This window comes from Colletes gigas, unplaced genomic scaffold (genome assembly GCF_013123115.1).
Source record: "Colletes gigas isolate AHSC1104 unplaced genomic scaffold, ASM1312311v1 Colletes_gigas_Sc00014, whole genome shotgun sequence".
NCBI lineage: Eukaryota > Metazoa > Arthropoda > Insecta > Hymenoptera > Colletidae > Colletes > Colletes gigas.
In genome coordinates this window covers 3,641,981-3,656,908 of record NW_025106643.1, presented here as the reverse complement: position 1 = coordinate 3,656,908, position 14,928 = coordinate 3,641,981, and the positions used below count along the sequence as shown (strand labels likewise).

The 14,928-nt window shown below is 33.2% G+C and overlaps 1 protein-coding gene across 1 annotated transcript in view; it reads left to right on the top strand.

Annotated features, from left to right (window-relative positions):
- The first annotated feature begins 1,803 nt into the window (after window positions 1-1,803).
- Window positions 1,804-14,928, top strand: part of LOC122399662 — a 39,032-nt gene continuing 25,907 nt past the window's right edge. Inside the window, exons 1-2 of the mRNA XM_043400501.1 lie at window positions 1,804-1,994; window positions 12,837-13,135. Coding sequence (XP_043256436.1) covers window positions 1,804-1,994; window positions 12,837-13,135 — 490 coding nt within the window. The remainder of the gene's footprint in view (window positions 1,995-12,836; window positions 13,136-14,928) is intronic.

The following is a 14,928-nucleotide window of genomic DNA, read 5'->3' as shown; positions in this document are numbered from 1 at the left end:
AAGTTATGACGTTCTAAACATACGCATGAAATTTCAGTGAAACGTGTCAAATATATGGTCAGACATTGTATTTTCGGTGAGGAATTTTTTTCTCGAAACTGAGTAGGATTTCGGGGGTATGTCTATTGACCAAAAATGCTTGTAATTGACCTCTGCAATTAAAAATAATTTTTCCAATACGATTCGAAATTCTTTTTTTTCACCCAAAACTTTCAGCACTTACTCGAATTTTTTTCTCGAAACTGAGTAGAATTTCGGGGGTATGTCTATTCACCACAAATACTTATAGTTGACCCCCACAATCGAAAATAATTTTTTCAGAATGATCTAAACATTTTTTAATTTCGACGAAGAAGTCCACTTACCGAATTTTTTTCCTCAAAACTGGATAGGATTTCGAGGTAATGTCTATTCACCAAAAATGATTATAATTGACCCCTGTATCTAAAAATAATTTTTCCAAAAGGATTTCAAAAGCTTTTCTTTTGCTGAAAAATTTCACCAGCTACCCCTGTCGATTTTAATTAAAAATTCATTTTTCATTTTTAATAATTTGGTTTGACGCCCTATGGTAAAGTTGTTTAATACTTTTTTGTAGGTATCTATAAGCTCTACTTCAGAAAAAAGTTTCATTGAAATATATTCACTATTGTAGGAGTTATGGCTGTTTACAAATTGTACCATTTTTATGGGGGTTTTCTCATTTTGCGGGGTCGAGGATCAAGTTTTTGAATATTTTTGGAATTTCTACATATTCTTCATCAAAATACGCGTTGTTTGCATTTTGAAACATTAAAATCGTCCAATCCGTTCAGGAGTTATGACATTTTAAAGATTCGCATGAAATTACAGGGAAGCCATTTCTGTCCTCACATTAGATTTTCGGTAAGGAATTTTTTTCTCGTAAATGCGTAGGATTTTGGGGGTATGTGTAATGACCAAAAATGATTGTAATCGACTCCTGCAACCTCAGTAATTTTTTCAGAATGATTCGAAATTTTTTAATTTAACTTTTTAATAACATCAGTCAAGAAATTAATATTCTTGATTTTCGTCTTATTTTGGCCTCTAGAATCTCACCCTGTATAACATTTTAGTCTTACTTTGTTAGTTTTACCTGTAGAACACACTGCTGAAATGTGCACACAAAAATATGAAACACCCTATCTATAATTTAACCCACTTTCACCCTAAACGTATTACATAATTAAAAATATACACCAAATTTCACCTTATATTCAATCCTATGTAGCTTGCCCAAGATAGAAATTCTACCACAGGCCAATACAATACCATCAAACCCATCTTCCTTTAAAAATATCATACTCTTGCCCACCTCTCGTATCCGCCACATTCGAAACGTTTCCGTAAACTGTTTCAACAGTTCCTCCCTTTAATTAAAATAAAAGTAATTCCAGTAAGTCAGGGAATAACAAAGTTTCAAAAGCGCGGCGTTTGTAGAAACTATTCGTCGCGTTACGGTTCGTACCCGAGATAATAAAAGTACAGACAACTTGCGGGCAACCTTTCTATTTTTTTCCCCTCCCGACCCCGTTAAACAGCAGACTTTGTCAGTTAACCGGGGTGGGGGGGGGAACGCCGCCGAAATTTAAACGTTCTCGTGCCCTTTGAGCACTCCCGGAAGCGTCCCCGGTAAAATAAGCGTCCTCGTCTTTGGCCCCGCGTTACGCTCACGGGATTCAAAGCGGATCGATAGCCTCGCAGAAAAATCGCGGCCGGAACGTTTCAGCCGCCCGGTCTAGTTTCGCCCACGGTGCATGAAACGAACGATCGATCTCACCGATGAATTTGGCCCGTGTCCGTGCGACTGGCCACCGTAGATACTGTTCATTTGCAGAACGATTCGGCGTATGGCAGAACGTGCACGTGCTCGATGGGAACGGCATGGTGAGCAGCGTGTCCGTCGCGAGGCTTCGCGTTCATATTCAATCGTGGTACGACGAAGTGGAGGTCTTCGATTCCGCGGAATTCGGGTAAGCTCACTGTACACACTTTCGCGCGAGCTTTAAAGCTGCGACGCTTTCCCGGGGGCTCGTTGTTTTTCCGCCGGCCGTGGGGCCGGATTAATTTAATACCGGGATTTGCTAGACCTTTCACAGTCAAAATATAAAGTCCCCTCCCCCAGGGGTGCAAACGGATGACCAGTTTAACTCTCTAAATATTTGTCCATCGAGAAATGAAAATGAATATGTATGCGATGTTTAAGCAAGCAACGAAGGAAACGATTTTCGAGCGATTCTCGCGAGCTTTTCGCTTTTGTTCCATTCGACGATTTTATTGCGACGATGAAGCAGTGTCGATGCTTGTGTGAATTCATTTTTTTGGAGAACAGCGACCGTTTAGACCTCGATTTATATTTAATATTGAAATTCATTAATATTGAAAAATGAAATAACACGAATAGAAACTGTATGAAAGGGAAAAGAAATATTATTTGTCAATTTTTCTTTTTTTTTTATGAAATCAAAGAAATCATTTTAGTCGAACACAATTCAGATAACAGTTCATATAATGGAGGATTTGCTATACTAAATTATGAACTGAATTTCAGCACTGTTTTCAATAGCTTCAATAGAAAAAAGAAACACTGTTTGTCAATCTTTCATTTTTTTTAATGAAATCAAAGAAACCACTTTCGTCGATTACAAATTCAATAGCAGCCATATCACATAATAGAAAATTCAGATAACAATAGTTCATATAATGGAGGTTTTGCTATACTAAATTATGAACTAAATTTCAGCACTGCTTTCAATAGCTTTAATAGAAAAAAGAAACACTGTTTGTCAATCTTTCATTTTTTTTAATGAAATCAAAGAAACCACTTTCGTCGATTACAAATTCTATAGCAGCCGTAGCACATAATAGAAAATTCAGATAACAATAGTTCATATAATGGAGGATTTGCTATACTAAATTATGAACTAAATTTCAGCACTGCTTTCAATAGCTTTAGTAGAAAAAAGAAACACTGTTTGTCAATCTTTCATTTTTTTTAATGAAATCAAAGAAACCACTTTCGTCGATTACAAATTCAATAGCAGCCATATCACATAATAGAAAATTCAGATAACAACAGTTCATATAATGGAGGTTTTGCTGTATTAAATTATGAACTAAATTTCAGCACTGTTTTCAATAGCTTTAATAGAAAAAAGAAACACTGTTTGTCAATCTTTCATTTTTTTTAATGAAATCAAAGAAACCACTTTCGTCGATTACAAATTCAATAGCAGCCATATCACATAATAGAAAATTCAGATAACAATAGTTCATATAATGGAGGATTTGCTGTATTAAATTATGAACTAAATTTCAGCACTGTTTTCAATAACTTTAATAGAAAAAAGAAATACTGTTTGTCAATCTTACATTATTTTTAATGAAATCAAAGAAACCACTTTCGTCGATTACAAATTCAATAGCAGCCATATCACATAATAGAAAATTCAGATAACAATAGTTCATATAATGGAGGATTTGCTATACTAAATTATGAACTAAATTTCAGCACTGTTTTCAATAGCTTTAATAGAAAAAAGAAACACTGTTTGTCAATCTTTCATTTTTTTTAATGAAATCAAAGAAACCACTTTCGTCGATTACAAATTCAATAGCAGCCATTTCACATAATAGAAAATTCAGATAACAATAGTTCATATAATGGAGGATTTGCTATACTAAATTATGAACTAAATTTCAGCACTGTTTTCAATAGCTTCAATAGAAAAAAGAAACACTGTTTGTCAATCTTTCATTTTTTTTAATGAAATCAAAGAAACCACTTTCGTCGATTACAAATTCAATAGCAGCCATATCACATAATAGAAAATTCAGATAACAACAGTTCATATAATGGAGGATTTGCTATACTAAATTATGAACTAAATTTCAGCACTGTTTTCAATAGCTTTAATAGAAAAAAGAAACACTGTTTGTCAATCTTTCATTTTTTTTAATGAAATCAAAGAAACCACTTTCGTCGATTACAAATTCAATAGCAGCCATATCACATAATAGAAAATTCAGATAACAATAGTTCATATAATGGAGGATTTGCTATACTAAATTATGAACTAAATTTCAGCACTGCTTTCAATAGCTTTAATAGAAAAAAGAAACACTGTTTGTCAATCTTTCATTTTTTTTAATGAAATCAAAGAAACCACTTTCGTCGATTACAAATTCAATAGCAGCCATTTCACATAATAGAAAATTCAGATAACAATAGTTCATATAATGGAGGATTTGCTATACTAAATTATGAACTAAATTTCAGCACTGCTTTCAATAGCTTTGATAGAAAAAAGAAACACTGTTTGTCAATCTTTCATTTTTTTTAATGAAATCAAAGAAACCACTTTCGTCGATTACAAATTCAATAGCAGCCATATCACATAATAGAAAATTCAGATAACAATAGTTCATATAATGGAGGATTTGCTATACTAAATTATGAACTAAATTTCAGCACTGTTTTCAATAGCTTCAATAGAAAAAAGAAACACTGTTTGTCAATCTTTCATTTTTTTTAATGAAATCAAAGAAACCACTTTCGTCGATTACAAATTCTATAGCAGCCGTAGCACATAATAGAAAATTCAGATAACAATAGTTCATATAATGGAGGATTTGCTATACTAAATTATGAACTAAATTTCAGCACTGCTTTCAATAGCTTTAGTAGAAAAAAGAAACACTGTTTGTCAATCTTTCATTTTTTTTAATGAAATCAAAGAAACCACTTTCGTCGATTACAAATTCAATAGCAGCCATTTCACATAATAGAAAATTCAGATAACAATAGTTCATATAATGGAGGATTTGCTATACTAAATTATGAACTAAATTTCAGCACTGCTTTCAATAGCTTTAATAGAAAAAAAAAACACTGTTTGTCAATCTTTCATTTTTTTTAATGAAATCAAAGAAACCACTTTCGTCGATTACAAATTCAATAGCAGCCATTTCACATAATAGAAAATTCAGATAACAATAGTTCATATAATGGAGGATTTGCTATACTAAATTATGAACTAAATTTCAGCACTGCTTTCAATAGCTTTAGTAGAAAAAAGAAACACTGTTTGTCAAACTTTCTTTTTTTTTAATGAAATCAATGAAATCATTGCATCAAAACTCAAAATATTAGCTGAAAAAACGAAATTTTCTTTATCGTATGATAGCATGAATATTTTTATTTCCATTTAATAAAACTCGTCTTAAAATATTTAATAACTTAAAACATTTAATCAGAAAAGAATTTTATTCAATTCTCACTCTTTGGTGGGTAAACAATTTATAAATGTTAATATACTCAAGAACAGCATTGAAGAATATTAAAAAAAAAATTTGTAAAGAAATTTTATAATGACAATATGTATAATGGAGAGAAATGGTTATTATTTTTCATAAAATTCTATATTTGCCATGATTGCCTATAACTGAAATTCTGTTCAGTTTCTGAAAAAGAATTTATGAAATAATGCAATGATAATGACATATAAATCGAAAGGTTTGTGCAAATGATCGAATTGCATGCAGACTGGAGTGAATGATCAGAAAAGCGAAATGTGATCTGATTACTTATTTATGAATATGATTTCAAAGTAATCCCATGACAATTACACTGTAACGTTGGGTAATAATCGTAAATCATCGAGTCGTGTAACTGCCACGTAATACAGTGTAATTAGCGTGCAATTACCGTGTAATTACGGGTGGCTACTTCGAAATCATAATCGTAATCAGGTGACATTTTACCCAACTCTGACTGGAACTAATAGCTCTTTAATCTGTGTGATCTATAGCTGTGACCATTTTGACCATTTCGATCGACAGAAACTATTCATTTTATGATAGTTAAAAGTTTTGGTTTTTAACTAAAAATAAACGAAGAAGTTACAAATGGAATAAAAAAATATTAAATTGTTACGAGGAAAAGTACGTTGTTACCATTTGTTGAAACCAATGTTAATTGGTTAAAATCACATCATTTTGTATTCTAACATATTTCTGATATTTTAGAATATTTATTTAGTCTGTTGGCAATTTATCTACTAAAGTAAATGTTGAAAATTTTGAGAATTTTCTGAAGTTGTTAATTGGTTAAAATCACATCATTTTGTATTCTAACATATTTCTGATATTTTAGAATATTCTTTCAGTCTGTTGACAATTTATCTACTAAAATAAATGTTGAAAATTGCAATATTAATAATAAACAGTTGAAGTTACGTTTACTAACTGGTTTAGGGTTTGTTTTGATAATAAAGAAGTATAATAGGAGTGAAATGCAAACTTAAATTTGAATTTATAATTTATTGATTTATTCTGTGTAAAATGGCACAAGAAAGAATAGAATTTTCTTTAACGAAACATCGAAGACCTTAAAATCGTATAAAATTAAATTTTATTATATAATTGTGATTTGCTTTCTGTTCAAAATCGTCTTATACGTGTTATAAATTTGCAAAGAACACGAATAGTATTTGTGTACAGGTAATTTACAGGAATTTAACAGCCAAACGTTGGAGAGGAAATCAATTGTACTTAGATTCGAAGTTGTACGTAGTATAACTTATGCATCAATTTCCAAACTTAGGGATTCTTAGCTTTCCGCGAACTGAATAGTCCCTCGGGGACCATTCTATATCAATAATTCCGTGCCATGTACTATATTGCCGCTTTGATTTCGCGGAGAGGAAGGAACATTCAATAAATTCTATCTTTGGTTCCATCGACTTGTCAGTGCCTTTTGCGTGTACAAAATTCAATAGGCATAAGTAATTTTTTTTTTTTATTTTTCAAATGAAAATTTCTCTTAAAATTACAGTAACTATGAAGGCAACAAAGATATTAGAATTACACATAAAATAAATAAAGATACAAAATGAAACGGTGGAGTTTTAAAAATGTATTTCTAATCAGAACTGCAAAGAAAAATTGAGGCTTTCAAGAATTAGAATATAAAATGATGTGATTTTAACCAATTAACAACTTCAGAAAATTCTAATAAAATTTAAATAGAGATTAAATAGTACAAATGGAAACAACGTGTGATTTAACATAAAAAAAAGTATCAGCCTCAAAATCTTGAAACAAATATCCTCCATTTTTTCCCCCCATCATTTTCACGAACTTGCATATTAATTCTGTAAAAATGATTTCGAAAAACACGTTCGACGCTCTTCCTTCGTTGCAACCTATACAACGTTAACATTCTCTGTCCCGGTATTTACGTTTTCATAAAATTGTAAAATATGCACAAGTGACAAATTAACGAGCACGAATGATACGTCAGGCAAAAAGAGCATGTTTTTCTACAACGAGCCCCGGTGGACGAAACGAAACAGTTAATGAATATAAACAGTTTCATTGTGTCGTAAATCTATGTTTGCAATTAGCAATATTTTACAATAGAGAGGAGCGGATATAAAATACGCGTCGTTTTGCGATATCGTTGTCGTTTGCGCGTGGTATTTAGTTCCGGGATTGTCGAACGCGACGAAGTATTGAAAACCACAAAAGCGCGGGAAATAAAAGCACGCTGAACGAAGACTATAATATTCTGTTCGTTTTTTCTTCGGTAATTTTTAGTATCGTGGTAAATCTCATTACGCTGTATTCTATATAACAAAGAGAAACCGACGTTGTTACTCTCAAACGACTGTGCAAAGTTTCACTCTGGCGACGTCGTGCGCGGAGATTCATTTACTTATGAAAATAATATCGTGGCGTTGCAACTTACGTTTGTCGATGATGGAATGTTAATTTATTTAATAAAATTTAAAACACGAAATTTACTCTTGAACGTGTAAAAAAGAAATTTTTTTAATTTGTAATTTTGTAACAAATTTTATATAATATTTTTTTTCTTTTGGCCTGTAGGAGACAGATATAGGTATTTGACACATATTAATAACAAAAAAATGACTGAAATATTAAGTTTGTAATGATTAGTGAAAAGGGAATTTGGATCATATTTTACGAGTTGAGAGTGGATTTCCCAATTCCATTTGATTATAAAGGACCATCAATAAACAGAAACAGTTCGAAGGTAGTTGAAAGGTACAAGATCTTCAGTCGAACGCGTATTGTAATTCCGTGCAGCATGCAATACCCTAAGTTGAATTGATCGAAACGACTCTTATGTGGGAAGGCTTTCACTTTGTGAATAGGACTGTTCGATCTGTCGTGTGTAGACACTGCTAACTCACCTCAGAATTTAGGGTGAGGTTTGCCACTATCCCTTTCCCTTTCCCTTTCCACCCGCGTCTCTTTTCTTTAACTTTTCTCTCTGTCTCGGGCGATCCATCCGCGCGACAGACACGTGTCAACAAAGCGATCCGACTGCTTCGGGAAATAACAAAAGAGCGATTGTGCCGAAGTTCCGTGACAACGAAAATCCTATATTCTCTTAGTGGATTGAAAATTTCGACTGCCATTGTACGTAAACGCTTTGTAGATTGCTTTGCTCCGGAAGCTCGTCTACTCGCGTAATATAATCCAATAAACCCCCTTTGATTGTCGCGACTCGATCGACGACCGTCCAATTCTTCCTTTTTACAATATTTCAATTAACTCTTTCGTTGTTGATCTTCTCTCTATCAAACGTCAACCATTATATACCAGTCACTCCCACTCTCGTATTCCTACACTACAATGGTGTATTATAAACGAAATGAAACTACTGGGTGCTTCTTATGATACTTTTCCATTCGTTTTTACCAAATATTTTTATCACTGTTGCATACTTCTATTCACAAAGTACTTTATTTCTTTATTTTTGGTATTAACGAGCTTTAATATTAAGTAATTTCCAATTACAAAACCGTTAGAGTTTCTATCAAATATTTTTATTACTGTTATATACTTCTATTTGTAAAGTACTTTATTTCTTTATTTTTGGTATTAACGAGCTTTAATATTAAGTAATTTCCAATTACAAAACCGTTAGAGTTTCTATCAAATATTTTTATTACTGTTATATACTTCTATTTGTAAAGTACTTTATTTCTTTATTTTTGGTATTGACGAGCTTCAATATTAAGTATTATCCAATTACAAAACCGATAATCTTTGGTATTTATATTGTTTTAGAAGTATAGTGCATGACTAGCGTAGTAGCGGAAGCGTAGGTTCGGTAGATCGAGGTGAGGGCGCTGCGAGCGGACGCCATTGGTAAGTTTGGTCGTCTCCCGTGTAGCAGCCCGTAATAAAGCAGTTTTTCAAGGTTTACCACGTGGTACTTGATATTACATAAGAACATACTACATAAGAAACAATTTTGTTTGTTTAATTTGTAGTTCACTACCATTGTAATGTACGAATACCAGTGAAAATAATTGGTATATATTTCTACAGTTTACACGACTCTTTTTGGAAATAGTCTGCTATAAAAATGACACATGTAGTACAGTAACTTTTTATTTAATCAACATGCAATATAAATCTGATATTAAATTGTTTAATTAAAGTGTAATTGGTAATATAAGTCTCTCGAAACCTACGTCATATATATTATTTAATATAATTTTTCGTTAATATTTATAATTTTAATTTTTTTATTTTTCTTTTTCTTTTATGAAGAAACTAATGTATACCAAAAATCAGAAACTCATTTATTTAAATAAATATTCCCCTAATTCTCTGTACACGATTTTTCCTGGTGTCAACAGGAACAGATTTATAGCGTTTTTCCGATTGCTGAGAGCAGATTAGTATTCGTGAAGAATAGATGACGAATATTATTGTGCCAAATATACATTGTTTTGGCCAAGACTCTTTATGTGTCCAAGGATCGCTCTATCAATTGGTCTGCACGACAGATTCTTCTCCTCTAAGCCTAATATTTGAAAATGGCGTCTGTGACAACACGTCCTCGAGAGACGTTAAGTGTGGGAATCGATTCATCAAGCTTTATGCGTATTGCTATCGTAACACTCGAAACGGTTATTGTTTCTGAGCGTCACTTATCGTCCAACGTCCACTGAGACCCTATTTTCTCTGAAAACAGGTAACCAATTGTGTCGAAAAAATATAAGGTCGGTTTAACGTCCCCCATTTAGGCTACAACGTACTATGAATCAATATTCAGGAGTGTTGTTCCAAGCACTGCTTTGAAATCATTTTATTTAAATGTTACGTTTGTAGCCTACTAGAAGAACGGAATAAAAATGATTTAAAACATTTTTGTTAATAGTGGGTAATTTTACTGTTGATGAACGAAAAGAAAAACATTCGAAACATGTTTAAATATTTTTAAATTGTTTAAAATAAAATTTGTGTAAATGAACCAGTGTGTATGCTGATTTGAGGCCCCCCCAAAATAATTGAAATCATTATAAATAAGTAGACTCGAGTCGAAACATTCTCGATATCTCTTTTCAAGATTTTTGAATAGCTCCAAACATTGTACAATATCTCTCTATCTTACAAGAAGACGCAATCTGGACGAAAGCTTTCAGAAGAGAACTGGGCTAAAGTTGTAGGCTCCACTTTCTAACAAATCTATTGATCCTAAAACGATAGCACTCGAAGAGTTTCCGTACGTTTTCTCGTTCAATGCCTATAACGAAAATGTTACTAGTTGTCGATTACAAATAATCAAAAATTAGTTTTTAGGTTAAAATATTTTTCAAATTTTTTCATAAATGTTCATCTTTGGGGAACTATTCTCAACGTTAAAGAATCCCTAGATCAAATATATTAATTCTTATAACTGGCAGTATGCATCAATCATATGAAAATTACAAATAAAAATCATAATTTTAAAATTTATTAATTTTTTATCTGAGAATTCTAATACTTTTGTGAAGAGAATACAAAGATTCATCAATCTTTAAAAATACTATTTTCTTTTCATTAAAAAAATTCAAGTGACCTTGATATTTTATCGAATGAAAAATGTTTTGCTAATTTTTACTGTTGCAGTTTCTTGTCAACTGATTACTGACTGAATTTATTCTTTTTGATTTAGCGTAATAATGAAATATCGTAGTGATAATTTGAGTAGAAAACTTAACATTCCATAATCTACGTAACATTTTTTCTTAAATTTAAAAAATAAAATATAATAATCCAGACCTAACCCAGAATCATCTCTTGAATATATTAAAAAAAACATTCTTCGTTATATCAATTTCTACGTCTTAATAAGCAAATTCGAGTAGCTAAAATTTGCCTTAAATTGAAGGGTAAATATACCCTAAATTAATATTCAGAAAATCACGGAGGTATTTTTATTTAATTTAAGTTATTATTTTAATATAATAACTCAGACCTAACCCAGAACCATCTCTTGAATATATTTATGAAAACATTGTTCGTTATATCAATTTTTACGTCTCAATAAGCAAATTTGAGTAGCTAAAATTTGATTTAAATTGAAGGGTGAATATACCCTAAATTAATATTCAGAAAATCACGGAGGTATTTTTATTTAATTTAAGTTATTATTTTAATATAATAACTCAGACCTAACCCAGACCTAACCCAGACCTAACCTAGATCTAATCTAGACCTAACCCAGACCTAACCCAGACATAGGAACACGCAGACCTAACCCAGACCTAACCTAGACCTAACCCAGACCTAACCCAGACCTAACCTAAACCTAATCTAGACCTAATCCAGACCTAACCTAGACCTAATCTAGACCTAACCCAGACCTAATCCAGACATAGGAACACGCAGACCTAACCCAGACCTAACCCAGACCTAACCTAGACCTAATCCAGACCTAACCTAGACCTAATCTAGACCTAATCTAGACCTAACCTAGACCTACTCTAGACCTAACCCAGACCTAATCCAGACATAGGAACACGCAGACCTAACCCAGACCTAACCCAGACCTAATCCAGACCTAACCCAGACCTAACCCAGACCTAATCCAGACCTAATTCAGACCTAACCTAGATCTAATCTAGACCTAACCCAGACCTAACCCAGACATAGGAACACGCAGATCTAACCCAGACCTAACCTAGACCTAACCCAGACCTAACCCAGACCTAACCCAGAACCATCTCTTGAATATATTAAAAAAAAAACATTGTTCGTTATATCAATTTTTACGTCTTAATAAGCAAATTCGAGTAGCTAAAATTTGCCTTAAATTAAACGGTAAACATTCCCCAAATTAATATTCAGAAAATCACGAAGGTATTTCTATCTAAACTCAATTCAAAACTGATAAACATTTAACATGAAAAAAAAATTGATAGAAATTATAAATATTATAAAAAAATTATTTTGCTCTCTAAAAGATACTATAGTGCTAAACATAACATTACAAAATGAAATATTGAAATGGAAAGTGCACAAAAAAATGCACCGAAAATTGCAATAAATCTCTGGAATTCTGGCAAATTCAGTAAAAATGATCGTTGATAAAATTTATGTTTCTTTTTTATATACAGGGTGGTAACTATTAGTACTTTAGATATCTTCGAAACTATAAGTCTCACAGAAATATTTGCCAAAGTAAATTGCACAGTACGAAGGGCGCTATTCGGTGGCGATAATAATTTTCTTGCAGATGGAGGTACTACAGACATTTGAAGGTCACGTCAATTTTTTTAAATGGATCGGTATGTTTTTAGATGAAGATTTGAGGATCTTAAAACGAGTTCAACGACCTATTACACAAGGTGATTGAATGTCATAGAAAGTAGAGAAAGGCGATAACACACGAGGATTTATAAAACATATACTTCCATTTTTTTTCTTTCAGTCAGTTCCCAAACGCAGTAACGCGAGAAGGGAAAATCTGAAATGGACACTCACGTGTCCACGATTGTCTGTTTCAGATTGGTGAACTTCACAGCTCGGGGCAACCTGTCGTACATAGCGTTCGCCTCGGCGACAATTAGCCAAGTCGGCTGCGGCCGTGCAATTTACACGGCCAGGCTAGACGAACCGACGAATCGGGGCGAGTTCCCGACGATCGTGCATACAATACCCGGCGGGATCGAGGATCGAGTCGAGACCCTCGTGTGCAATTACGGGCCTCTCGATCGGAAGACACCGAGGGAACTCTACGAAGACGGTGTGCCAGCTCTTTGTCCGCCAGGGACCAACCGTAGCTCGCGGTACAGAGCTCTGTGTCGTAAGTGTTTCCACACCCCCCTCACCGCCCTTCCTTTCCTCGTTCATCTGTGTGTCCAGTTGCGCGTGATTGTTGTCACTTCCTCGCCACGGTCGTTACCGCTTCCTTGGCTACGCGGCCGAGTTACGAGCGACGAATTTTCGGTTACGAGCGACGGGAGAATCGTTGCTGCATGAGCATTCGAATTCCTCGTCTCGCGAGAGGCCACACTGTTCTCGTAATACAGTGTCACCCGGATAACTGCCAGTCGCTTTCGATAGGATAGCTCCACTCATCGATTTTAATGATTAGACTGCGGATGTCTATGCATTTATGAGACATTTTAACTCTCAAACAACTACAGAATGCACTTGGTATGCAAAAATATTAGAAATGTTTCAAGTAAGATACGAATTATTATATTTAGGGGTTGAGAAAGCTCTAGAAATTTGCATAAAGATCCGCAGTCTATTAATGATATTTTACTGGCTTGGGGGTCGTTCGATAGGTCCTCGGAAAAAGGGAGAAATACTAATTATTTTGGGTAGATTTCTTTTTTATTTTTTAACATAATCTCCATTTAGCTCTGTAAACTCTTCTAAGCATTTCTCCAACTTTTTTAAGCCATCTGAACAGTAAGATTTCGGTGGTTCTTCAGAATAGGCATCTGTTAGGTAGATGACCTCCTCGTTCGACGTGAATCGTTGTCCACCGAGCCATTTTTTAAAATTTGGAAATAAAAAGAAGTCACTTGGAGGCCAAATCTGGTGAATATGGTGGATGTTGTAATAATTCGAACTTTAATTCCATGATTTTGGCCATCGAAACCATGTGGTGGATATAACTGACACTTTGACAGTTGTCTAGTGAGTCATGATCCTTATTAAAAAGACCATTTTTGATGCTACAAGGATCTTGGTTGGTCTTGGATCTTCCAAGGACTTATTGAACGACTCTTGTATGATAATTTGTATGATAGCTGTTTTTGACCAGTTAATTTCAAGGAAAACTAAGTGTCAAATTTGGAAAAATCACTTAACTATATTTTCATAATAGATCACTCCATTCTAGAATAGTCTTAGTGGCAAATGTAGAAGTTTTGTGACGATTAAAATTCTTTGCATCGAGGCCAAAATAAAACGAAAATCGAGAGTACCAATTTGATGATCGAGGCTTCATTAAAAAGTTGTACACATTCAATGTATTTTTTGTTAATTCATTCAAATTAATTACATTCTTTAAATTTTGAATCATTGAAATCCTACAATCGGTTCAAGAGTTACGATTTTTTCTCGAAAGTCCGTAGGATTTCGGGGTTACGTCATTTGACCAAAAATGCTTGTAATTGACCCCTACAACTGAAAATATTTTTTCCAGAACGATATGAAATTTTTTTTTTTTCGTCGAAAAATTTAGGCACCTTCTTGAATTTTTTTCTCGAAAGTGCGTAAGATTTCGGGGGTATATGTATTCACCAAAAATGATTGTATCTGACCCCAGAACCTAGAAATAATTTTTTTAGAACGATTCGAAATTTTTCTTTTCGCCGAGAAATTTAGGCATTAACTCCTTGTCGATTTTTCTTAAAAATTCGTTTTTCATTTTTAATAAGTTTGTTTGACGCTGTACAGAAAAGTTGTTTAATACTTTTTTGTAGCTATTTATGAGCTCTACTTCAGAAAAAAGTTTCATCGAAATATATTCACTATTGTAGGAGTTATGGCTGTTTGAAAATTAGACCATTTTTATGGGGGTTTTCTCTCTATACGGGATGATGGAACAACTTTTTGAATATTTTTGGAATTTCTACATAT